Genomic DNA, 26452 nt, shown 5'->3' with positions numbered 1-26452 from the left:
CGTTAAATGGTCATATGTGGCTTTTTTCAGTCGTAACTTCGGTCACTAAACAAACTGTTGTAAGTCGAGGACCTATATTCTATTCTAACTTGAGGCTGCCTCCAATGATGTCAATACCAGAACAGCACAAGGATTGTAACGAGAATGATAAAACTGCAAGGTTCCTCGGACAATAACCAAACCTGCAATATTCACTGCATTGTAGCTTCAAACGGTCATTAAGTGAACCGCTGTAAGTCGAGGAAGACCCGTACAGGTCACATTGTTCACGAACGCATTACTGTTACAGCAGCAAAGCAAAGCAATCATTAGAGCCATAAAACATGGTTAAGTCTCAGGTGTATGAACACCTCCCCCCCTCCACCTTTGGCAAGGCTCAGACACAATGGGGAAACCCACCAGGTCAAACCTATGGTGCCATTGGCGAATCAAGGTCAGATTTAGGCGATCGGTCAATGCCACCATATGCCCAAAGGCAGAGATGAGCTCAAAGCATTTCCATTGACTAACTTCGGATTTAACGGACTCATGGAGTCCGTTAAATGAGAATCTCTGGCCAAATGGATTGGGGAGAAAGCTCGCGAGGGTGGGGGGGGAGGGAGGTCTCCTCTTCCTGTCCGGTCGGGTTTACCTGTTCGATTTCTCAGCCGGGACGTCAGACCTTCGTCCTTCTAACCGTCCCGGTCCACGAAAAGCGCCTTACGGAACTTCCCTTCCTCCACTCGCCCCGGCAGAGGACGGCGAAGACTCCCGCTCGGCCGGAGGACAACCGGCAGGCGGACTGCGCAGGCGCAAGAGCCGGCGCCGCCTCCTCTCCCTCCGCGCCGCGCCGCGGCCATGGCAACGCAACGCTCGCTCGCGCGCGTGCGGCCAACCCGCCCGCCGACGAGACGGCGGCTAGAGCGGCAGAAGCGGAAGCGGCGCTCTTCTTTCCGGCTGGTGCTCCGGATCGAACGGCGGCGTTCCCGGCGGCGGCGGCGGCGGGGCGATGTTGACCTCGCGCTCCTTCCTGAAGCGCACGCGCGGCGGCGCCGTCCTCAAGGTGGTCCGCGAGCACTACCTGCGTGACGACGTGGCCTGCGGGGTGCCGGGCTGCCCGCTGTGCGGCGGGGAGGCCCCTCAGCGCGGCCTCGAGGCCGCCCCCGGTTCTCCCGCCAGCCCTCTCGTCCCGCGGCCCCACTACCTGCTGTTGGACACCAACGTGGTGCTACACCAGGTGCGCCCGGAGGCGGAGTCTCCCTCGGAGGGCTTCTCCGCGTGGCCTCCTTTCCCAGGTTGACTTCTCCTTTCTCCCCTTCCTTCCTTTCCTTCCTCCTCCTCTTCCTCCCTTTTCTTCCTTCTCCTCTTCCTCCTTCCTCTTCTCTCCTCCTTTCTCCTCCTCTTCTTTCCCCTTATCCTTCCTCCTTCTCTTCCTCCTCTTCCCTTTCCTCCTCCTTTTCCTTCCTTTTCCTCCTCTTCACTCCTCTTCCTCCTTATCCTTTCTCCTCCTCTTCTCTCATCGTTTCTCCTCCTCCTTCCTCCTCCTCTTCTTCCCTCCCTTCCTCCTCTTCCTTCCTTCCTTCCTCCTCCTCTTCTTCCCTCCTCTTCCTTCCTCCTTTTCCTTCCTTCTACCTCCTCCTCTTCCTTCCTTCCTTCCTTCTCCTCTTCCTTCTTCCTCCTCCCTCCTCCTCTCCTTCCTTTTCTCCCACCTTCCTCCTCCTCCATTTCCTTCCTCCTCTCCCTCTTCTCTCCTCCATCCTTCTCTTCCCTCCTTCTCCTCTTCCTCCTCCCTCCTCTTTCCTCCTCCTCATCTTCTTTCCTTTTCTTCCACCTTCCTCCTTTTCCTTCTTCTCCCTCTTCCATCCTCCGTCCTTCTCTTCCCTCCTTTTCCTCTTCCTCCTCCCTCCTCTTTCCTCCTCCTCATCTTCCTTCCTTTTCTTCCACCTTCCTCCTTTTCCTTCCTCTTCTCCCTCTTCCCTCCTCCGTCCTTCTCTTCCCTCCTTCTCCTCTTCCTCCTCCCTCCTCTTTCCTCCTCCTCATCTTCTTTCCTTTTCTTCCACCTCCCTCCTTTTCCTTCCTCTTCTCCCTCTTCCTTCCTCCGTCCTTCTCTTCCCTCCTTCTCCTCTTCCTCCTCCCTCCTCTTTCCTCCTCCTCATCTTCCTTCCTTTTCTTACACCTTTCCCCCTTTTCCTTCCTCTTCTCCCTCTTCCTTCCTCCGTCCTTCTCTTCCCTCCTCCTCTTCCTCCTCCCTCCTCTTTCCTCCTCCTCCTCATCTTTCTTCCTTTTCTTCCACCTTCCTCCTTTTCCTTCCTCTTCTCCCTCTTCCCTCCTCCGTCCTTCTCTTCCCTCCTTCTCCTCTTCTTTATTCTGTCCTCATCCTCCCTTCTTGTCCTTCCTCCTCTTCCTTCACAGATCGACGTGCTGGAAGATGCGGCCATTGGGAACGCCATCGTCCCGCAGACAGTCCTGCAGGAGGTGCGGAAGCGCAGCGCAGCCGTCTACGGGCGCATCAAGGACGCCATTGCTGCCCCCGAGAAGCACTTCTACGCCTTCACCAATGAGCATCACAAGTGGGTCTCACCAGCTTGATGCTACCAAACCTTACCTCTGACACTGAAATGCGGTTTTTCAACCTCCCAGAATCCCCTAACTGGGCTGGCTTGGGGATTTTGGAAGTTGGTGTCCACCCTCTTAAAAGTCCCAGAGGTTGAGAAACTTTGGTTTCTCTAAACCAATGTTTAGAGATACATGGAATCCTTTCTTGGGTCCTAAACTTCTCATCTGTTCAAAACCATTTGCTGGAAAGGAGCTGCTCAGTCATGGTGTGAAAGCAGAGTTATGGGTCCTGCCTCCGTCTGGTTCCTTTCCTATGGCTGCCGCACCTCTGAATAATGTTTTTCATTTTATTCTATATCTATGAGCTTACCGTCTTTGCACGATGGAAAGCTATCTTGCTATCCCACTGGGAATTAGGAAAATCTTACCTTTTTTTTCATTCTACTGTTTTTATTTTTATGAAATGAAAGGACATAAAATTGCCAGTATAATGCCCGATTTCTGCAATTGCTTGATTTGCATTGCTTGGCAGAGATGTTTTGGCAAGGTTATGAATGCTTCCTACCTTTGTTGTTGTTGTTGTTGCTGATCCAGAGGTCTGTGATTCATGAAGTCCGCTATTCGGTTAATGTGTTACTACAATATTTTCTATTAGATCCCAGCAGTTTCTTCTTCCAGTGCATACATTTGACTCTGATTTGGAGTTTCTGACTAACAGGATTATTTCAACCATTCAAACGATGCTAGATTTTCATCAGAGCTGTGCAAAATGCCCCTTGTTGCATTAAAGCCCTAAGAACCCGTGCCAGTTTGATTCTTTGGATATACTGGTACATTCCATGTTACATTAAATTGTCGTTTGACTTCCATTTCACCTTTAGATTTCTTCTCCCACAATTTATTAGCGCTCTTAAAACCACCTTAACAGTTTCAGTAGCCTTGGTCAGTGAGGGAGGGGGAGGGGGTGGGGGCATTGACTTTACCGAAATACCGTGTTTACCAGAAAATAAGACCTTGTCTTATATTTTTTTGAACCCTGAAATAAGCGCTTGGCCTTATTGCCATGTGCTCAAAAACCCGATTGGGCTTATTATCAGGGGATGTCTTATTTTGGGGGAAACGGGGTAGATATATAAAAAAATCAAGGTATGGTTTTCATTCCTAAAACGTCCCTCTGGGTTTCTGTTTCCAGAGAGACCTACATAGAACAAGAACGAGGAGAAAATGCAAACGACCGCAATGACCGAGCCATTCGGTTGGTAGCCAAGTGGTATCAGGAGCACTTGAGAAAATCGCAAGGGGAAGAAAGCATCCTGGTCATCTTGCTCACAAATGACCGCAAAAATAAAGAGAAAGCTGTAGAAGAGGGAATAACCACATTTACCTGTAAGTCCGACCTTCTGACCTTTCCTAGCTATGGCTTGTTTTCTAAGAGCCTTCAAAGGGCCCAGGTGCATCTGGGAAGACCTGCTTTCATCTGGCTATTTCCTTCTCAGGGATGGCCAAGTAATTCTTCCTCTGGGACTTCAAATGCTACCAAGAATTCTGGGAACCAGCCTCCCTTGGAAGGTTGCTCCCTCTTTAGCTTATTTTCCTAGTGTCCACTCTCTTATTTTTTTAAAAAAAAAAACTTTCCATCTTTCTTTTTTTTGAGTGATAAGTGTGTACTGGTATCTCATTTGTTGCCCACATTGCTCTCTGTTCTCCCTGAAGGAAACTTCCTGCTGTGTAAATGATCGTCATTTCTCAAAGTGCAAATTTTGCGCTCTCTTTTTTTGTTTTAGGTGAAGAGTACGTAAAGAGCCTAATCGGTCATCCCGAGCTTATGGATCGGCTTGCTTGCTTGAATGATGAAGAGGTACATTTTCAACTGCAAGTGTTATTTTCTGTTCTGCTGAATTTTGGCAGTAGGGTCTATAAGAAGACTGAAAATGCCATGTTCTCTCAGTGCAGAATCGGGGCTACAGTCCAAGGTCCTGAAATGCATTTATTAGTTGCAACATTGCAAGGGACGTTTTGTGTGCAAATCTCTTTTACAGAATGAAATTGAAAGCAGCAAGATCATTTTCCTGGAACATCTCCCGCTCAGCAAACTGCAGCAGGGCATTAAGTCCGGCCTTTACCTTCAGGGCACCTTCAGAGCTAGCAGAGACAATTACTTGGAAGCCACAGTTTGGATTCACGGCAATGACCAAGAAAAAGAGGTTGGTTTGATATATTGATTGGCTGTGAAATTCTTGACTAGGAAATGAAAAATTCTGTAGGAATCGCAGGGATCGTCTTCTCTAAACTCCTGTATGTTGGAATGGAGTGTATGATGGACACCGAAAATATGCATTTCTGTGAGAGGTTAAAGATCAGGTGGAACTTGCTGGCGTCTTACTATCTACCTGCTGACATTGACTTCTAGATTTAAGGACTTCTTATTAGCAATAGCCCTTAGACTTCTACAGCCCTCTCTAAGCGGTTTACAGAGTCAGCCTATTGCCCCCCAACAATCTGGGTCCTCATTTTACTGACCTTGGAGGGATGGAAGGCTGAGTCAACCTTGAGCCGGTCAGGATCGAACTGCTGACAGTTGGCAGAGTTAGCCTGCAATACTGCATTCTAACCACTGCGCCACCACTAACTTCTTAAGTTAGTTATAACTCCAAAAAGAGCTACTCCAAAACTCTGATTTTTGTTTTAAATATAGTGGGTCATCTTTAATATTAATCCCCATTGTAGCAGGGGTCACTGGGTATTTCTTTGGCATAGGACTTACTGGAACGCATCTCTTTTGTAAGTCATCTCCAAATACAGGTAGTTCTCAAATTACAACAATTCGTTAAGTGACCGAAGTTACAATGACCCCGAAAAAGTTACTTATGACCGTTTTTCACACTTAGGACCTTTGTGGCATCCTCATGGCCACAAGACCAAAATTTAGACGCTTGGCAACTGACTATTATTTGTGATGGTCGCAGTGTTCCAGAGTCATATGATTCCCTTTTGCGACTTGGCAAGCAAAATTCACTTAACAATAGTGTTACTAACTCAACAACTGCAGGGATTCACTATATAACTGTAGGAAGAAAGTTCATAAAACAAGGGAGAATTTGCTTAACAGAAATGTTTCGCTTAGCAGCAGAAATTTGCGGCTCAATTGTCGCCTACCCGTATGGCTTTTGGTACCTAAATCTGATCGTTTACTTCACATTAAGGTAATAATACAAGGGCTTAAACACTTAAATCGTGCTGTGCATGAGGATATCGTAGCCGTGGAACTGCTGTCCAAGGATGCTTGGGCTGCTCCATCTTCTGTGATTCTGCTTGATGATGAGACCAAGAATGAGGAAGAGGATATTGAAAAAGAAGAGGAAGATCAAAACAAGGTATGGCGTTCTTTGCTTCTGTGCTTTCCCTTTACATTCCTCCAAGGAAAATTGTGGCATCCGGCCCTCTCAGTTCCTGGGAAATAAATGGGGAAGAAATGGAGGTAGTGACAGATTTTGTTTTCCTGGGCTCCAAGATCACTGCAGATGGGGACTGCAGCCAAGAAATTAAAAGACGCTTGCTCCTGGGGAGGAAAGCCATGGCAAATCTAGACAGCTTACTAAAAAGCAGAGACATTACTCTGCCAACAAAAGTGTGTATAGTCAAGGCTATGGTTTTCCCAGTAGCAATGTCTGGCTGTGAAAGTTGGACCCTAAGAAAGGCTGAGTGCCAAAGAATTGAGGCCTTTGAACTATGGTGCTGGAGAAGACTCCTGCAAGTCCCTTGGACTGCAAGGCAATCAAACCGGTCAGTCCTAGAGGAGATAAACCCTGACTGCTCTTTAGAAGGCCAGATCCTGAAGATGAAACTCAAATACTTTGGCCACCTAATGAGAAGGAAGGAATCACTGGAGAAGAGCCTAATGCTGGGAACGATTGAGGGCAAAAGAAGAAGGGGACGACAGAGAATGAGGTGGCTGGATGGAGTCACTGAAGCTGTAGGCGTGAGTGTAAATGGACTCCAGAGGATGGTAGAGGACAGGAAGGCCTGGAGAAACATTGTCCACGGGGTCACGATAGGTCGGACACGACATTGCAACTAACAACAACAACAAAGGAAAATTCTGCGTTGGTGGTTGTATTCAAAGACTAGGGAATTGATGTCAGTCTGGGAAGAAGTTATCACCTTTTTGGAAATGGGACAAAATTCTGCCCTGTGAGCCTTTCCTCCCCAAAAGCAAAGGTCTAGCTGTTATGTCCCAAAGTTGCTTTTTTTTTTTTCAAGAGGCAACTGGACTTTCTGTTTTTTCTTTGAAGACTTCTCATCCAAGAAGCTTCTTCAGCTCTGTTTCACTGAGAGGTTGGAGCTGTGCTTTCTGCAGGATGTTTTCTGCCTAGTGTCCCTTCGCTGTTGAGCACAAGCGCAGGCTGTTGGAGGATGAGTCTGTGCTGTCTTCATCTCAAACTGAAGAAGCTTCTTGGGTGAGAAGTGAAACATCTTCAAAGAAAAAGCAACAAAGTCCAGTTGACTCTTGGGGGGGGGGGGAAAGACACCTTTAGGATAACCATGACCTGGATGACTGAGAATCTCCATAGACATCTAGCTGTTAGGGCTTTGAAGCTATACCTCTATTCTTTAGAGCTTAATTTCTTTAAGTGTTAGATCCTGCCCTCCCTTCAGGAGCTTCCACAGCCAAGGGTGGACTTGAACATGAGTCTCTCTAGGGCCAGTCTTATTCCCAGGGTGTCCTGCAGGCTGTCTTGGCCGGCTTTAGAACTTGTGAAGCCCAAGAAACTAAGAGCAGACCAGAAGATGGTGGAAGTTTATTCACTTCCACTGTTGGACAACAGCAAACTTTTCTTGGAGAGAATTTGATTTGGCATGCAGAACTTTACTCTTTCGAAATACTCAGGATTCTTGCAAATTATTGTGAAGGCTTGACTGCTTGAAGTCCAGCTCGTGTTACATACAGTCTAGTCAGTTTGGCAACTATAAAGGCCAGAAACCATTTGCATTTTTATTTCTTTTCTAGCAGGAGCAGAAATTCCCAATGAATTCCTAAGAATAGAATAGAATTCTTTATTGGCCAATTATGATAGTTAATAGTTTTTAAATTGATTTTAAATTGTTAATTCGGACTTTTAAATTTTATATTGTATTAATGTTATTGTGTATTTTACTGTTGTGAGCCGCCCTGAGTCCATTGGAGCTAGGGCGGCATATAAATCGCATTAAACTAAATTAAACTAAATTGTGATTGGACACACAAGGAATTTGTCTTTGGTGCATAAGCTCTCGGTGTACATAAAAGAAAAGATAAATTCGTCAAGAATCATAAGGTACAACACTTAATGATAGTCATAGGGAACAAATAAGCAATCAAATCATATTAGGAAACAGTCACTATAAATCGTAAGGATACCAGCAACAAGGTTACAGTCATGCAGTCATAAGTGGGAGGAGATGGATGATAGGAACGATGAGAAGATTAATAGTAATGCAGACTTAGTAACTAGCTTGACAGTGTTGAGGGAATTATTTGTTTAGCAGAGTGATGGCATTCGGGAAAAAACTGTCCTTGTGTCTAGTTGTTCTGGGGTGCAGTGCTCTATAGTGTCGTTTTGAGGGTAGGAGTTGAAACAATTTATGTCCAGGATGTGAGGGGTCTGTAAATATTTTCACAGCCCTCTTTTTGAGTCAGTATACAGGTCCTCCATGGAAGGCAGGTTGGTAGCAATTGTTTTTTTCTGCAGTTCTAACTATCCTCTGAAGTCTGTGTCTGTCTTGTTGGGTTGTAGAACCAAACCAGACCGTTATAGAGGTGAAGACGACACACTCAATAATTCCTCTGTAGAGGTTGCCTAGTGCTAAATCCACACAACCAGCTTTATTGCGGGCTCCGGAGGACCTAGGTTCCAAGATGTATGTAAATGTAACAGATGATGTCATAATGGCCTTGCTGACCTAGAGTTTTTGCTTTTCCTACTATGGAAGGCAGATTGGTTGGTTCCCTCAAATGGTTGAAGGAATCCCGAAATCCAGCCTTACATGAGAGATGCTGGGAAATAACCTTGTAAAGCTTTTCTGTTGTAATCAGGCTATGACTGAAGCCTGTTCAGCGGCAGACACAAGACAGGGGGGCTTTTCCATGAATTAAAATTGTATTTGATTGTCGTCCAACATCCGCTCCAAAAACCAGTAACAATAACGAAATGTCTCATCTGTTCTACCTCCCTGCTTTTCCTTGAAGTCCTTTTTCATAAGTGGTGTTTTGTTTTGTTTTTTTGGCGTTGACTATATTTTGCATTTGTTTTAAACTATTGTTGCCCGACCTGAATGGTGTGCAGATGTTACCAGCTGTGCAGGATACAGCATTTCTTACAACTGGAGAGTGGAACGTGGATTATAGATAGGCATGTTAACTGATCCGACTGCCTTGTTGTCCACACGAGTCTCAATTGCAGCTATGTGTTCTTAAACCCTTAGCTGAAGACTTCAGTGAACACGGCAATGCTACGACCAACAGGCAAAGTTGTGGGGATTATCAAAAGAAACTGGAGGCCATATTGTGGCATGCTGTCTAAATCACACATTAAAGAGGTAGGAACGAAGATGGACCTTTGCACCTTTGATTTGGCGACTGTGTTCTTAACTGTAATAAAAGCCATTGTCCTTGTTCCTCGCCAGGCCAGGCGGCATTTATTCACGCCAGCTGACCGGAGAATTCCTCGAATTCGGATAGAAACCAGGCAGGCTTCTATCCTCGAAGGGCAAAGAATCATTGTGGCTATTGACGGATGGCCTAAAACATCCCGGTATCCCAATGTAAGTCGGAAATGAAACATTGTGAGGCTTAGTAGTTGCTGAAGATTAACAGATAACAATAGCAATAGACTTACACACCACTCGATAGTGCTTTACTGCCCTCTCTAAGCGGTTTACAGAGTCAGCCTATGGCCCCCAACAATCTGGGCCCTCATTTTAGCAACCTCCGAAGGATAGAAGGCTGGGCAACCTTGAGCCGGTCAAGATCGAACTCCTGGCGGTGGGCAGTCAGCCTGCAATACTGTATTCTAAACGCTGCCACTACTTCTTCCTTCCTTCCTTCCTTCCTTCCTTCCTTCCTTCCTTCCTTCCTTCCTTCCTTCCTAAGCAATAGCACTTAGACTTATATACCGCTTCATAGTGCTTTTACAGCCCTCTCTAAGCGGTTTACAGATTCAGCATATTGGCTCCAACAATCTGGGTCCTCATTTTACTGACCTTGGAAGGACGGAAGGCTGAATCAACCTTGAGCCAGTCAGGATTGAACCCTTGGCTGCAGGCAGAGCTTGCCTAAAATATTGCATTCTAACCACTGCACTGCCACGGCTCTTATCATTGACCCTTTGCAAGGAAAAGCAGAAGCAGCTTTGGCTGGCAACCAAAATTCTGCACTTATTGTAACAATTACCATATTTTTCGGAGTATAAGATGCACCTTTCCACCCCCCCCCCAAAGGGGGTGAAAATTTAGGTGCGTCTTATACACCGAATGTAGCCCTGCCCACCTATTGGCCTCTGCCTTACAGCAGTTACCTCCTTGCAAGCAAGCAGCAAGAAAAAACAGCTCCTTTCAGCTTCAGCACAACCTAATTAGCACAAGTTGATTGGATCGGCCTCCCAACTCTCAGCTGATTTGCTCTCAGGGCTCTGCTGCTTGCTGCAAAGAGGTAAATTGCTGGAGCAGATTTTTTTTTCCTTGTGCTAATCAAGCTATGCTGAAAACGAAAATGAAAGTAAATCAGGCTGTTTGCTGCAAGGAGGCAAAATTGCTCAGAGGCAGAGGGAGATTTCTTTTACTATTCCTCACCAAAAAAGGTAGGTGTGTCTTATACTCCATTGCATCTTATACGCCGAAAAATACGGTATTTCACTTGCTAATTGTTTTGAATGTGAGACCATCAGGAGATGCCAGGGGGGTAGGCTAGTAAATTGGGCAGGGGAGGGGAAACCTTGGAAAAAGATAAGAGAAAAGCCACTTCCATATTTGTGTCACAGAAGTAACAGGACGTGCCCAGGTAGAGCTACCAGGAAAGGACAGTTATGGGAAACTTTTTTTTTATTAATCTCTGGACAATCTCTGTCTATAGATCTCCTTTTTGCAATTCTCTCTTTTTTTCCCAAACCCAGGTTGAATTGATCAATACAGGTAGTCCTCCACTTACAACAGATAACTTAGTGACCATTTGACCATTCAAAGTTACAACAGCACTGGAAAAAAAGTGACTTACACCCATTTTTCACACTTAATACGACCATTGCAGCATCTCCATGGTCACGTGATTTATATTCAGATGCTTGACAACTGACTCACATTTATGACCGTTGCAGTGCCTTGTGGGGTCGTGTGATCCCCTTTTGCGACCGACGGACAAGCAGAATCAATGGGGGAAACCAGATTCGCTTAACAACGGTGTTACTAATTGGAACAACTGCAGTGATTCGTTTAACAAAACGTGGCAAGCATTTCTCACCTAACAACATAAATTTTGGGCTCAATGGTGGTCGTAATTCGAAGACTACCTGTAGTGTGATCCAGTTTGCCCTGGAACCCAAATCCCTCTTTGTCCTGGTTCAGCAAAAGTCAGACATTACAAGCAGCCCAACCTGTAACAGGTCTTCCCCATAACACAGAACTCTTACCATTTTTGGCTAGAATTTAGATTTCCTGTAAAGTCTCCATCAGATGTAGGATGCCAATTGTCTTTATTATTCTGGTTGGGTTTTTTTTTTTTCCTTCCAAATCTGCTCTTTCTCATAGTACTGATTAAATTGTACATTGGTTTAGGGACATTTTGTAAAGAATTTGGGAGCAGCTGGCGATAAGGAGACGGAGACTGAAGTCTTGCTACTTGAACATGACGTTCCTCATCAGCCCTTTTCTCAAGCAGTTCTTAGTTTCCTGCCCCAGATGCCCTGGAGCATCAGTGACGAGGTAGGGGCACATTATCCTTGCAAGCAAACCCTCCCCCCCCCCTTTGTCATCACCCAAACAACTTTATTCCATACGCAGGTCATCCTACGATGTTGCCAAGAAATGAAGTCTACCGTAGTGGCCAAAATTGTGGAAACCTTTTGGGAAAAGTGTATTTTCTAAAACTAGCTAATAAAACCACTTTTTTTTTTTTAAAAAAAAGTAGCACCATAAAATTATATATCAATGGAAAGATCATTGAATCAAGAATGTAATGCAATCACTTTTATGAAGGATTTGCTATTAGAATAGCAGTTACAGTATAAAGAAAAGTGAAACACGTAGAAAAAAACGAGATATACAAAAATTATCACCATAGAAAAAACAAGATATACAAAAATTAGCACATCAGTTAATAAATACTTAGTTGGGTAACCTTTAGCATGAATTACGGTCTTACCACGTCTTCTCATGGAGTGAACCAAGTCTTTTAGTTCTGCAGCTGTTATAATGTGAAACCAATAACGTGAATGATTGCTTCTATTAAGTGGGTTTTATTGCTGGGTCACTTCTGACTAACAAGTTTCTTTATTCAGCTCCATGGATTTTCAATTGGGTTAAGGAAGTCTGGGCTATTCCCAGGCTATTCCAGCAGTGGAATATGATTATCTTGAAACTCCAAAAAAAAAGTGTTATTAGCCATCAAACCTCAAAAATACACTTTTAGCGAAAGGTTTCCACAATTTTGGCCACTACTGTATAGGAATGAAGAAATGTGTTTTATTTTCTGCCTTGGCCCAAAGATTTCCCGCATTTAGATATAGTTTTTCTTCCAGCTTCATGCAGAATAAAGTAAAATTCATTGTTTATTGCCATTGATTTTTAGTTTATATGTCTTCTGCTGATAGCATGAAATTTAGGTCTGCTTAGCACCGTGATGGCGAACCTATGGCACGCATGCCACAGGTGGCACGTGGAGCCATATCTGTGGGCACACGAGCGTTGCCCTAGCTCAGCTCCAGCGTGCATGCGTGCACCGGCCAGCTGATTTTCAGGCCTGTTGAGGCCACCGGAAGTCAGGAAACCGGCTGTTTCTGGCCTCGGGACGGCTTCCGGGGGAGTGAGGAAGGCTGTTTTCGCTGTTCCCAGGCTTCTAGAAAGCCTCTGGAGCCTGGGGAGAGCAAAAAACGGGCCTTCCGGTCCCACCAGAAGTTGGCAAATGGGCCATTTCCGGCCTCCAGGAGGGTGAGGAAGACCATTTTTGTCCTCCACAGGCTCCTAGAAAGCCTCTGGAGCCTGGGGAGGGCAAAAAACAGGCCTACCGGGCCCACTGTGCCATTGCGTGCCAAAAGCGTGGGGAGCATGGGGGGTGTCGTGTGTGCATGCATGGGGGGTGGGGCGCATTGAATTATGGGTGTGGGCACGCACACGCTTGACTCCCCGTGCTCCCCCCATTTTTGGCACGCGACAGGAAAAAGATTAGCCATCACTGGCTTAGCATCTCCCTCTTAGAGTTGGCAGTTGTGTGTTGTAATTGCAGAACAGCATGTTAATTTAAGATCTTTTTTTGGGGGTGGGTGGGTATCCTTTTAATTTAATCTTGTCTTTGTTCTTTTCCATAGTAATTGTTCATTTAAGTTGCATTTTTGTCTTTGCATATGGTTTACGTAACTACTTTAATTTTCTCTAAGCCCCTGGAAGAATTTTGCCATAAAATTATTCTGTCGGTTTTAGGGAGACAGAACTGGCATTCAACAGAATCTAATCTATATTGAGGTAGTCCTCAATTTACCGTAGTTCGTTTAGTGACCGTTCAAAGTTACAACGGCACTAAAAAAGTGAGTTATGACCATTTTTTTTCAGGCTTAACGACCACTGCAGCACCCCCATGGTCACATGATCAAAATTCAGAGCCAGCTGGACAACTGGTATCGTATTTATGACGGGCCACGGTGTCCCAGGGTCACGCAATCCCCTTTTGTGACCTGCTGACAAGCAAAGTCACGGGGGAAGGCAGATTCACTTCGCAACCATGTCATTAACGTAACAACTGCAGCGATTCATTTAGCAATCGTGGCAAGAAACGTCGTAAAAATGAGTCCAAGTTCACTGAACGAAGGTTCCGCTTAGCCACAGAAATTGTGGCTCAATTGTGGTCGTAGGTCGAGGACTGCCTGTATATGAGAATGACTTTGCTAGACTTTTAAGGTGCCACAAAATTAGTCTATTGATTTAAGGGAGACAGAAGCGGCATTCAATGGAACCTAATCTCTGTTAGCAAGCCTTGGTGGTTTTTCATAGGACTTTCGCCAATGACATGAGTTTCTTTCTTTTTTCTTTTTTCGTTGAAAATGAAATTTCAGGATATGAAGCAGAGAGAGGACTTGAGGCAACTGTGTGTGTGCAGCGTGGATCCTCCTGGGTGTACCGATATCGATGATGCGTTGCACTGCAGGGAACTGGAAAATGGAAACTTGGAGGCAAGTGTTTTCACAGGTCTTTGAAATGCCGGTGTGCCTTTGCATCGTTTTATGGCCCTCTTCTTGAGCATCCTGATTTCTGCCTGCAGTGAAGAAGCAAAAACATCAAGGGTAGAAAGTGGGATAGGCCCAGAAGGAATAACAATAGCATTTAGACTTATATACCACTGCATAGTGTTTTACAGTCATGCCCCCAAACGTTTGGGCGCCGCAGCTCGGTTCCGGGAGGAGTGGTTTTTCTGCAGACCAGGGGTGTGTGGTTTCACACCACTGCTTCACTTGCTTGTGTGGCCCGTTTCCTGGCAGTTTGCGGCCCGGTGCGGGTCGCTGGTCCGGGGATCAGGGACCCCTGCTTTACAGCATTCTCTGTAAATATCTGGGCGGTTTACAACGTCAGCATATTTTCCTCAACCATCTGAATCCTCATTTTAATGACCTCAGAAGGATAGAAAGCTGAGTCAACCTTGAGCTGGTTAGGATCGAACTCCTGGCAGTGGGCAGAGTCAGCCTGCAATTCTACATTCTAACCACTGCACCACCAGACTTGTTGGAAAAGATAACAGAGGAAGCTAACTTCACACGATGCTCTTGAGACAGTCAGAAATTCAGGAACAGGTGCAAAATTTCCTAAATGCTAAAGAATCTCTTCTTTTCTCTCTCTCTCTCTCTCTCTCTCTCTCTCTCTCTAGGTTGGGGTGCACATTGCAGACGTCAGCCACTTCATCCGACCAGGAAATGCTCTAGACGAAGAATCAGCCAAAAGGGGCACCACAGTGTATCTGTGTGAAAAGGTAAATTTTGGAGAGTTCTTTCCTTCTTTTGCTGACAGCATGGCTCTCCTGCCCTACCTCCCTGAGTAAGATGGGACGCAAAGCTTCTATTGTTCTTATGTGTTTCTGTGGTTTGAACGTATGGGAAAAGATCTACATTTAAAGCCTGGCGAATCTTTTATGCTTGCTTTGACCATCTCGGTCAGCTTACTTTGGAAGTGTTCAGAGTCCACAATGCCATTTCTGTTTCTTGCAGAGAATTGATATGGTTCCCGACCTACTGAGTTCCAACTTATGTTCGCTGAGATCCAATGTGGACAGGTAATTGTTAAGAGCTGTTGATTATCCCACCCTTTTTGTGGATTGGAAGCAATAGCAATAGCGCTTAGACTTCTATACCGCCTCACAGTGTTTTACAGCCCTCTCTAAGCAGTTTGCAGAGTCAGCATATTTGCCCCCAACAGTCTGGGTTCTCATTTTACTGACCTCGGAAGGATGGAAGGCCGAGTCAACCTTGAGCCCGTGAGATTCGAACTGGCAAACTGCAGGCAGCCGGCAGTCAACAAAAGTAGCTTGTAGTACTGCATTTTAACCACTGTGCCACCATGGCTCGAAGCAGCTTCGTAAACAGCGTAGGCCAGTCCCAGTGGCTGCTTTCCCCCCAGAAGTCCAGGCTCAAGCCCCTCAGAGCCAGTCCTTGGGGGTTAGAAGGCACTGTTGTAGGTAGAGATGGATGGAGGTTAAAGTAAGGCACATTGAAATATAATGAGGGAAGGGGACCTTGGCTGACTGGTGAACACTTTGTGGTGTGCTTTTCTTTTCTGTCAGTAACTCTCTTCCTTTCCTTAGGTTTGCCTTTTCGTGTATTTGGGAAATGAATCAGAATGCTGAAATCCTGGCGACTAGATTTACAAAAAGTGTCATTAATTCCAAGGTAGGGTTTAAAGTATTTGGGCCGTTTAGAAAATCCGATGCTGAGATAATTGATTTTGGACTCTGATTAACTCTGAAAGGAGCTTGTATTCATTAAAGTGGATACAAAAAAAATAAATAAAATAAAGTAGAAATACTGAATGTTCTGCATTCAAATCTAGATTGCAAACCCTGAAAATACTCTTCACAAATAGAAATGAGTTACCTGAGGAAAACATTAAACTATGGAACAGACCCAGGCAAGAAGTTTGGTTATTTCTTCTGTGCGCTGTTCTTTAAAAGTCAACCCTTTTTAATTTGCTTTTACAAAAACAAAGCAGTAAATTTCTGTTCCATAGATAAGATGGTTATTTTGGTGGACAAGAAAGCAACATCTATTTGTGTAACACAAATAACGTACACTATCCAGGGGTGAAATCCAGCAGGTTCTAACAGGTTCTGGAGAACTGGTAGCGGAAATTTTGAGTAGTTTGGAGAACTGGCAAATACCACCTCTGGCTGGCCGCAGAGTGGGGTGGGAATGGAGATTTTGCAGTATCCTTCCCCTGCCACGCTCACCAAGCCACGCCCACAGAACCAGTAGGGGAAAATTTTGGATTTCACCCCTGACACTACCATAAAAATTGAGGGGCAGAATGAAAATAAAGTAAAAAGAAATGGTTTTGTTTTCTCCAATCACAAATTCAGCAGCCTTGGGCTATGAGGTCGCAAGCCGATATCAGAAATCTCATGTTTGACTTTTTTCACATTTAAATCCATTGGCTTTAGAGATTCTCCTCCTTCCCCCCACATTCCTTGTTTTCCTTTGTTTGTACTTTGAAGGCTTCGCTTACCTATGCGGAGGCCCAAATGAAAATAGACTCTGCCACGTTGAAGGATGACATTACCATGAGCCTCCGTGGGCTGAACAGGTTGGCTAAAATCCTTAAGAAACGTCGGCGAGAAAAAGGGTAAGGGGTCCAGGCTGCATGTAACACGGAACAGTTTTTCTTTCTTGACTCGTTGCAGTCTTCGGGACCTGGCTGGCATTTGGCAGCAGAAGAGAACGGAAGGGAAGGGGAAAGGAAAAATGTTAAGGGATTGATGATTTAAAGCTGACCAGCCCTTTTAAGACTGAGGATGAGTCAGCAGGATTATTGCCCTTTAAGAAGCTGCCTATATAAAGGAGGCCATTAGAGGGCGTCTCTCTCTCTCCTCATGTTCTCCTCCCATGTATTGAAGATTGATTGGTTGCCTGGCCTTGCTTAGCATGTGTATGTATATATATATAACTTGTAGATAAACCACTGTTTGAAAAACTTCTGTGTACTGTATTTTGCTCCTGGGTTGTCTCAAAAACTAGCAGTCATGCTGTGTACACTCTAACAAAAAAGAAAGGAAGGGAAAGGGAAGGGGAAGGAAAAGAAAGGAAGGGAAAGGAAAGGAAAAGAAAGATGTGATGGGAAAGGGAAGGGAAGGGAAGGGAAAGAAAAAGGAAAGGAAAGGAAAGGAAAGGAAAGGAAAGGAAAGGAAAGGAAAGGAAAGGAAAGGAAAGGAAAGGAAAGGAAAGGAAAAAGAGAAGGGAGTGGGGAGGGGAGAGGAAAGGAAAGGAAGCTTTTCAGATGCAGGGCTTAATTTCCTGAGAGCTCCCTTTAGGCATTTCTAATGTGATCAAAGCAGTGGAAATAAGTTCATTTCACTTGAGAGACATCCTGGGCCAAGCCACTGATGATGTCCTTGGAGGCACATTTGAAAGGAGAAACACATATTTGATGTATGACGCCAAAGTCTGGCCTTAAGGGGATCTCTGAAAAGGATGAAGAAGCCAACCAAGAGCTCCTCTCTAGAATCTGTTCCAGCCTTTTGCTGATCTCGGGGTTTGGCCACAAACATGCCTGGCAAGTTAGAGGGTCACTTGTGAATGAATCCATGTCAATCCAGGTCTCTGAAGCCAGGAGGGCTGTCGGAATGGCCTTCCTGTCTTAAAACAGATCCTACAGAATTGGGTGGTGGAGTCATTTCACAACAACGGTAAAGTTCTGTATCTATTTCTGTGTAAAATGTTTGCTTTGTTAAATCTTGTTTTTAGGGCTTTAACTCTTTCTTCACCCGAGGTTCGATTCCACATCGATAGCGAAACCCACGATCCGATTGATTTGCAGACGAAGGAACTCAAGTGAGTGCCTGCTTTTTCTTTTGGTGGGGGGGGGGCGGGAAATCAATCTGTCGGGTCCAAAGGTTCCCTGTGTGGTCCACCAGCAGCCTGTGGAGCTGGCAGCGGAGTTGGACAGTGAGGAGGCTGGGGAGGACCATGGGCCAGTCCTGGAGTCTGGGGAAGGCCCGGACGAGGGCTCTGTGTCGGAGGCAGAAATGGGGCCAGGGCCATCTGGGAGTGATGCGCAGACTCTGGAGCCTCCAGAGGCGGACAGTAGAGAGGCAGAGGAACAGGAGGAGCCTGTTCCTAATGCACGCATGAGAAGAGCTGCCAGAAGTCAAGAGCAGCTAAAGCAAAAGGGACAACTCGGGAGTAAGGCCAGGAGATGATTGGCCCCTCCCATAAGGCTTAAAAGAGCAGCAAAGGGTCTTGGGCTCTTTGTAGGAAAGCAACATTACTAAATCTGTTTCCAGTCGGTGTCTCTCGTTTCTGAACTTCATGGAGCTTTGCCAAGAAGGCCTTTGGCAGGGTGCCAAAGAAGATAAAGGTTTGTGATGAGCCCAAAGGACTTTTTCTGAAGGACTTGTTTTGGAATTAATTTGGACTAAGCTGGGAATGAAGTAATTCTCAGCTGTTATAATAAAATAGCTTTATTTGGGACTAATTGTGTCCTGCAATGACTAAGTGAGCCTAAGTCACAACAGTTCCTTCCTCATAAACCTTTAGGATGCCGTTTCCTAATGATGTTCAGGATGGCCCTGGTATGCTGAAGACATAATAAACACAGTTTAATGTTAGATGTGGACCAGGTGTTTGTGAATTTTAACCCAATTGTAGCTTTATAGGACATGTGAGCCCAGCCATTGGGACAGACTTATACAGGATCGAAAGAGGAAGGGTATCCACGACAAAGCAATGAATATTGCATGTTTAGTTATTGTCCAAGGAGCAGTTTTATAATTCTCGTAGTAACCCTTGTGCTGTTTTGGTATTGACATCATTGGAAGAAGCCGTAAGTTTAGAATACAATAGAATGAAATGAAATAGAAGGGTAGAGTAGGGAAGAGTAGAGTATAGTAGAGTCGAGTCAGAGAGTAGAATACAGGGGAGAGGAGAGGAGAGAAGAATAGTTTATTTGGCCAAATAAACACACAAGGAATGTGTCTCCATTGCAGAAGCTCTCAATGCAGGGGGTACTATTCCGCAAGTTCTTACGGGTTCTGGAGAACCGGTAGCGGAAATTTTGAGTAGTTCGGAGAACTGGCAAATACCACCTCTGGCTGATCACAGAGTGGGGTGGGAATGGGGATTTTGAAGTATCCTTCCCCTGGAGTGAGGTGGGAATGGAGATTTTGCAATATCCTTCCCCTGGAGTGGGATGGGAATGGGGATTTTGCAGTATCCTTCCCCTGGAGTGGGGTGGGAATGGAGATTTTGCAGGATCCTTTCCCTGCCACGCCCACCAAGCCACTGCCCACAAAATAGTAGTAAAAAAAATTGAATTCCACCACTGTCTCAGTGTACATGCAAAGAGACAGAGTATTAATAATCATAATAACGATACCGGTAAGAGGAGGTAGCAAAGAATTCTACTGTAATTCTACAGCCATACAACCTTCGTGGATATCCTTGGACCTAAGACAGTTGACATAAGACATAAGTTGGCTGGAAAAGCTTTTGAATGGGAGCCTCGATGAAGTTACTAAATTGCAGCCATTCGTCACTGGTTTTTGCTGTTTTCCTGCCCTGCCAATGAACAGGGCAATCTGAAAAGTTTTGGAGGGTCAGGAGTTTGTCTTTCCCAAACAGGATGAGTTCCTAATCAATTAACAAACATGTGAGGATGCTTCACAAGGGACTGGATAACCAGAAGGCCCAGGTGCTTATGGGTGGCATTCTGAGATAGAGGTTCTTGAGCCATTGAGGTTCTGGGAAAGGAGGAATGAGTGTCACTGATTGGATCTGGGCAGCCCTTGCTGGTTTGTATTGTCCAGAGTGCATAAAAGAAATGGTGTCCAGTTACAGGGCCACGGTGTTCCTGATTCTCTGTTCCTCCTCTTAGTTCCTGTCCCGTAGGAGAAACAAACACATCAGCTCAAGGCTGGCTGTTTTCTTGGGAGTCTTATGAGCCCCCGTTTGCCTTTCTGCAGAGAGACCAACTCCATGGTGGAAGAGTTTATGCTGCTGGCTAACATCTCCGTTGCCCAAAAGATCAACCAGGAATTTTCAGAGCACGCCTTGCTGAGGAAGCATCCGGCTCCCCCACCCTCCAATTACGACATCCTGGTGAAGGCTGCAAAGTCTAAGGCAAGGCATTCCAGAAAGTCTTCCGCTGGTGGTGGGACGAAGGCATGAAAGGCTCCGCATATGTGAATGGGATTCCCTGAATTCTTGCTGGCCTTTCCTGCCCGTAAAAGGGGCTCAGGAAATATTGCACCAATTGAAGTTTCTCTCTTACTTTGAAGTAGTTTTAGAGGAGATGCGGCAAAGTTAGGGTAGGGTAGGGTAGGGTAGGGTAGAGTAGAATAGAATAGAATAGAATAGAATAGAATAGAATAGAATAGAATAGAATAGAATAGAATAGAATAGAGTAGGGTAGGGTAGGGTAGGGTAGGGTAGGGTAGGGTAGGGTAGGGTAGGGTAGGGTAGGGTAGGGTAGGGTATAGTGTGATAGGATTGGATTGGATTCTTTATTGGCCAAGTGTGATTGGACACACGAGGAATTTGTCTTCAGCGCATAAGCTTTCAGTGTACATAAAAGCTATAAGTGATAAATCATGATCATAATCGTCATAAAAATATATTCATAATAAATCATAAGATACAACATAGTCATAGGATACTAAACAAGCAATCAACATAAATCATACTAGGAAACTAAATAAAAGTATAAATCGTAAAGATACAAGCAACAAAGTTATAGTCATAAGTAGAAAAGGAGATAGGTAATAGGAAAGATGAGAAGAGTAATAGTAATACAGCCTTACTAAATAGTTTGACAGTGTTGTTGGGAATTAGTAAATTCTCTCTAGCAATAGCACTTAGATTTATATACCTCTTCACAATGCTTTACAGCCCTCTCTAAGCAGTTTACAGAGTCAGCGTATTGCCCCCAAACAATCTGGCTCCTCGTTTTACCGACCTGGGAAGGATGGAAGGCTGAGTCAACTTTGAGCCGGCCAGGATCGAACTGCTGGCAGTTGGCAGAGTTAGCCTGCAATACTGCATTCTAACCACTGCACTACCACAGCTCTAGTTCATTGACGCCTGTTGCCTTGACGGGAGCTGGGTTTCATAACTTTCCTTGGCACGGCTGCCTTTCTCCAGTGGGTGCCAGGAACCGAGCCTCTTATTGCTGGATTACACCATCAATATTTGTGATACTTATACAAAATACAGTGAAACCCCTTTTTGTATTTTTGTATTGTATTCCAGTTTCATTTTAAATTGTTTTTATAGGATTTCAGTAATAATGTGTTTAGAACTCTGCCCTTTGATATGGCCTATTTTTTTATTTCTCTTTTAATGACTTTGTAATTCCTTGCATCGGGGTGGTGTTAGGACAACTGAATGAAGCTGAGTGTTTACTGTCCGGATGCCCTTCCTGTCGCCAATGCGGAATTCTCACCAGATAATATCTCTTTGTGGACAGAGAAAGAAATATCTGCCGCTCCCTAGGATCGAACCCACAGCCTCCTGATTGTGAGGCGAGAGCTCCACCTCTAGGCCACTGCACCACTCCACCTTGGGCTAATCAAACAAATTAAACTCATTTGGTGTTTTTCCGCCATAGGGTTTGGAAATCAAGACCGATTGTGCAAAATCCCTGGCCGACTCCCTTGACAAAGCCGAGTCTCCTTCTTTCCCCTACCTGAATACCCTCTTACGCATCTTAGCCACCCGCTGCATGATGCAAGCCGTGTACTTTTGCTCCGGCATGGACAGTGACTTTCACCATTATGGTTTAGCGTCGCCCATATATACGCACTTCACCTCTCCAATCAGAAGGTAAGGCTGCTTGTGGGCTTTCCTCAGAGCAAATCCCAAGTGAGGCCGTTATATGGATTTGTGGTGCCTGATTTGTTAGTAATTTTATTTAGTTAGTTATATTCCATGCTTCTTAGCCGCCTAGCTCTCTCCGTTACCTTACCAAAGGCCACAATATTTTTCGGAGTATAACACGCAGCTTAGTTTTTGGGGAGGAAAATAAGAAAAAAGCTGATTGGTGGGTGGATCTGCCTCCCGGAATACCCCCAATCAGCTGTTCCCAAAGGTGAATTTTAACAAGAGGTTTGTTGGTTGCGAATTCTGCCTTGCTTTTTTTTTTCTACCTCTGAAACTTCTGAAACTCTGTTTCAGAAAAAACTTTTTTTTCTTCCTCTGAAAGCCTCTGAAACAGCTTCAGAAAAAAAAGGCTTTTTTTTTCTGAAGCTCTGCTTGGAGGCTTTTTTTCTGAAGCTTCTTTCAGAGGCTTTTTTTCTGAAGTTTCTTTCAGAGGCTTTTTTTCTGAAGCTTCTCTCAGGGGCTTCTTTCAGCCTCTGAAACCTGCGTTTGAGAGGCTGGGCGGGGTTACATTCGGAGTATAAGACACACCCAGATTTTCACCCTCTTTTTGGGGGCGGGGGGAAAGTGTGTCTTATACTTCAAAAAATACGGTATCTCAAACCCCCCTCCCTATCAGCTCTAATATGGCAACGCTGAAGCTCCAAGATGGCTTCGGTCAGGTCAGCTTCAGGGTTGACAAGCTGTGGAAAATCCTTGTTGTAAAACCTCACTCTTTGATTTGGGGGTGATATATCCTAAAACATTATTTGTGGGTTATTCTCAGTAAAAAAATTTCATTTATCTCATTGCAGATACGCTGATATTATAGTACATCGACTCCTGGCGGTCGCTATCGGGGTGGACAGTACTTACCCTGACCTCACCGACAAACATAAATTGGCAGATTTGTGCAAAAATCTCAATTTTCGGCACAAAATGGCTCAGTACGCTCAGAGGGCTTCCATTGCTTTCCACACCCAGGTGAGCAGCTGTTCTCAGCTCCCGGAATGTTTAGGAAAAATGGAATGTTAGAATCGGAATCCCGGGGGCCCGAGGGAGGCTCAAGAGTTGTGGTCTTGCACAGTGCCTTTGTGTGCACTTGTTCACATTAAGTTGTCAGCACAACGGCAAGTGGTTTGGAGATGTAAATTCAACATTTTCAAGGGTTTGGATCAGGGGTGAAATCTAAAATTTGTTACTACCGGTTCTGTGGGCGTGGCTTGGTGGGAGAGGGTAATGAGATTGGGTGGGTGTGGCCAATTTTTTTTTTTTTTACTTTTAAAACCATTTTTTCTACAACATCTTCGGCGAAGAGGTTGTAAAAAAATGCTTTCAAAAGGCTGACCATCTCAGCTGTGATCGTCAGAGGCTTTTTTTCTTTTAAATGCCTCTGACGATCAGGCAACTCGGCTTGGATCGTCAGAGGCATTTAAAAGAAAAAAAGCCTCTGACGATCAGGCAACTCAGCTGGGATCATCAGAGGCTTTTAAAAGAGGTTGTAGAAAAAATGCTTTTAAAAGCCTCTGATGATCCCAGCTGAGCCGCGTGATCATCAGAGGCTTTTTTTTTTTTTTTTTTTTTTTTTTACTTTTAAAAGTATTTTTTCGGCCGAAGAGATGTAGAAAAAAATGCTTTTAAAAGTAAAAAAAAAAAAAGCCTCTGATGATTGTGCAGCTCAGCTGGGCATGGAGGGGGGGGCAGGGATTTTTGCTACCGGTTCTCCGAACCACCCCCCTCCATCGCTACTGGATCGGGCGATCCAGTCCGAACCGGGAGCATTTCACCCCTGGTTTGGACCAGAGCTGGATGCGTATTATACAGGGGTGATTTTATGAAGGGAGAGTTTTATTATTATTAAAAAAATTATTATTATTATTATTATTATTATTATTATTATTATTATTATTATTGACATTGTCAACAAGGCTTGTGCAATTAACAGTTTCCGTTTTCTTTTCCCTCCAGTTGTTTTTCAAAAACAAGGGCGAGATCAGTGAAGAGGCCTACATCCTGTTTGTCAGGAAGAATGCCATTGTGGTTCTAATTCCCAAATACGGTTTAGAAGGCACCGTTTTCTTTGAAGAAAAGGCCAAGACAAATGAAAGACTTGTCTTCAACGATGAGGTAACAGCTTTCTTCTGCAAAAAAAAAAAAACTTACTTTTTTCATAAACGCATAATATAGGATGGCAAAGGGCTCTTTGACAATTAAGTACAGGTAAAGTGAAGACATGATAGCAGTGTTCCGATATTTGAGGGGCTGCCACAGAGAGGAAGGGGTCAAGCTATTTTCCAAGGCACCTGAAGGCCAGACAAGGAATAATGGATGGAAACTGATCAAGAAGAGATTCAACTTGGAAATGAGGAGAAATTTTCCGGCAGTGAGAACAATCAACCTATGGAACAGCTTTGCCTTCAGAAGTCGTGGGTGCTTCATCACTGGAAGCTTTCAAGAAGAGACTGGACTGTCACCATCTGTCAAAAATGGTGTAGGGTCTGCTTGGGCGGGCGTGGTTGGACTAGATGACCTACAAGGTCCCTTCCAGCTCGGTTAATCTATAATCTAATCCTTGATTTATAACTTTTTGTTTGGTGACTGAAGTTACAAGGGCATTGAAAAAAGTGAGATTGCAGCCATTCCTGTGATCATATGACCAAAATTTGGACACTTGGAAATTGGTTTATATTGATGACGCTTGCAGTGACCTGAGGTCATGTGGTCCCTTTTTGCAACCTCCTGATAAGCAAAGTCAATGGGGAAACCTGATTCCCTTTACAACCATGTTACTAACTGAACAACCGTACTGATTCACTTAACTGTGGCAAGAAAGGTCATAAAATGGGAACAAAACTCAACTGTCTGGGTTACCAACAGAAATGCGTTCTTTTCCATAGATTCCTTCTCTCACCGTGGAAGGCACAACTTTCTGCACCTTTGACAAAGTTAAAGTCAGAATCGTGCTGGATTCTTCCAACGTTCAGCATCAGAAAATCCGGATGACGCTGGTGGAGCCCAAGGTAGGTTCCTGATGACATAGATGATGATTGTGGAGAAACACCTGAAGTAGCCCTTGGTCTCTTTATGGACCTTATAGCAAACCCCTACCAGACAGGGAAGACCCCAAAATGTCCTGAAAAGGAATACTGGAACGATTTTGGAGGGAGGCCATGACTTTGAATTGAGATTTTAAAGGCTGCTTTTGCTTACAGACGGAGGCTGTAGATTTTAAAACTTTGGCTGATAATAGCAATAGGATTTAGGCTTATATACTGTTGTGGCCCGTACACGGCCTGTGCAGCTAGTAGCTGATTCAGACAGCGAGGAGGCTGGTGTGTTGCTGCGCCAGCAGCCTATGCAGCTGGCACTCAAGTCAGACAATGAGGAGGCTGGAGAAGATGTGGTGCTAGAGGCGGGGATTCAGCCAGGGCCTCCAGAACCTCCAGAAGTTCCCTTAAGTGAAGAGGATGAAGAGGAGGAGCCTCTTCTTGATGCACGGGCGCGCAGAGCTGCCATAAGGCAGGAGTGGCTCCTCAGGAGGATGTCTCTTCAAGAGTAAGGCTTGGGGCTAATTGGCCACTCCCTTAGCCTATTTAAGGAGGAACACCGACTGAAGCAATTTGCAGGGAACAACTTAGTTCACATACCTTCGTGTCTTGTCTTGTTTATCTGATCAGCTTCCTGCAAATTGCTTCTGGGCATTCTGCCAACCATAGTAAGCTTTCAGTTATTATTATTCTTTTTTTTTTTTTTTTTAATTTGATTTATACGCCGCCCTTCTCCGGAGACTCAGGGCAGCTTACAATGCATTAAGCAATAGCCTTCATACTTTTGGGCAGTTTGCTTGCAATACTGCATTCTAACCACTGCGCCACCATGGTTCAGTTTTAATTATTATTTATTAATAAGCTAGTTTTATGTACGGACCTCTTATATCCTGGACATAAACTTTTTTCAACTTCTTCCCTCAAGACAACCTATAGGGCATTGCGTGCCAAAAGTAGATACAGTGACAAATTTTTCCCCATGCCATCACTCTGCTAAACAACGAATTCCCACCATATTGTGGAAAGCTATTATCCTTCTCATCTTTCCTATTACCTGTTTCCTTATCTTCTTATGACTATAACGTAGCTTATATCTGACAATTTACCGTATTTTTTGGAGTATAAGATGCACTTTTTCCCCTCCTAATAGAGGCTGAAAATTTGGGTGCGTCTTATACTCCGAATGTAGCTTTTTCGAAGCTTTTTTCCAGACCTAACGAGGCGCTAGTGAGTGAAGCAATCTATGCTTTGCCTGCTCCCTCCGACTCTCAGCTGTGAAGGTTTTTTTCAGCCCTACTGAGGCGCTTGCGATCTCCATGGTTTGCCTGCTTTTCTCTCCAAAGATCAGCTGTGCTTTAGAAGCTGTTTTTTATCCCCAAGCAGGAGGTAAAAAACAGCAAACTAATGTGCTGAAGCTGACCAGACTAAGGAGGCTAGCCAGAGGAATACCTGGTAGGCAGATTTTTTCCCCTATTTTCCTCCCCAAAAACTAAGCTGCATCTTATACTCCGAAAAATACGGTATATTTTTTTATTTAGTATCCTAGGATGATTTATGTTGATTGCTTATTTAATATCCTAT

The 26452-nt window shown here is 44.7% G+C and overlaps 2 protein-coding genes across 2 annotated transcripts in view; one reads left to right on the top strand and one right to left on the bottom strand.

The window, feature by feature from the left end:
• Nucleotides 1–747, bottom strand: part of PIBF1 (progesterone immunomodulatory binding factor 1) — a 100578-nt gene extending 99831 nt beyond the window's left edge. Inside the window, exon 1 of the mRNA XM_070942831.1 lies at nucleotides 632–747. The gene's annotated coding sequence lies outside the window, so the exon portion shown is untranslated. The remainder of the gene's footprint in view (nucleotides 1–631) is intronic.
• A 231-nt stretch (nucleotides 748–978) lies between these two features.
• DIS3 (DIS3 homolog, exosome endoribonuclease and 3'-5' exoribonuclease) overlaps nucleotides 979–26452 on the top strand; it is a 27336-nt gene continuing 1862 nt past the window's right edge. Inside the window, exons 1-20 of the mRNA XM_070944254.1 lie at nucleotides 979–1216; nucleotides 2392–2549; nucleotides 3728–3921; nucleotides 4320–4393; nucleotides 4575–4739; nucleotides 5739–5909; nucleotides 8998–9111; nucleotides 9199–9336; nucleotides 11341–11487; nucleotides 13830–13946; nucleotides 14636–14737; nucleotides 14973–15037; nucleotides 15566–15650; nucleotides 16472–16599; nucleotides 17718–17804; nucleotides 19934–20090; nucleotides 21577–21791; nucleotides 22640–22808; nucleotides 23793–23951; nucleotides 24722–24844. Of these exons, the coding sequence (XP_070800355.1) occupies nucleotides 989–1216; nucleotides 2392–2549; nucleotides 3728–3921; nucleotides 4320–4393; nucleotides 4575–4739; nucleotides 5739–5909; nucleotides 8998–9111; nucleotides 9199–9336; nucleotides 11341–11487; nucleotides 13830–13946; nucleotides 14636–14737; nucleotides 14973–15037; nucleotides 15566–15650; nucleotides 16472–16599; nucleotides 17718–17804; nucleotides 19934–20090; nucleotides 21577–21791; nucleotides 22640–22808; nucleotides 23793–23951; nucleotides 24722–24844 (2796 nt within the window). The 5' untranslated portion in view covers nucleotides 979–988. The remainder of the gene's footprint in view (nucleotides 1217–2391; nucleotides 2550–3727; nucleotides 3922–4319; nucleotides 4394–4574; nucleotides 4740–5738; nucleotides 5910–8997; nucleotides 9112–9198; nucleotides 9337–11340; nucleotides 11488–13829; nucleotides 13947–14635; nucleotides 14738–14972; nucleotides 15038–15565; nucleotides 15651–16471; nucleotides 16600–17717; nucleotides 17805–19933; nucleotides 20091–21576; nucleotides 21792–22639; nucleotides 22809–23792; nucleotides 23952–24721; nucleotides 24845–26452) is intronic.

The sequence above is a fragment of the Pituophis catenifer genome, unplaced genomic scaffold, assembly GCF_029215685.1.
Source record: "Pituophis catenifer annectens isolate HBS135680 unplaced genomic scaffold, rPitCat1.0.hap2 SCAF_4, whole genome shotgun sequence".
Taxonomy (NCBI): domain Eukaryota; kingdom Metazoa; phylum Chordata; class Lepidosauria; order Squamata; family Colubridae; genus Pituophis; species Pituophis catenifer.
This window is presented reverse-complemented; position numbering and strand designations above follow the sequence as displayed.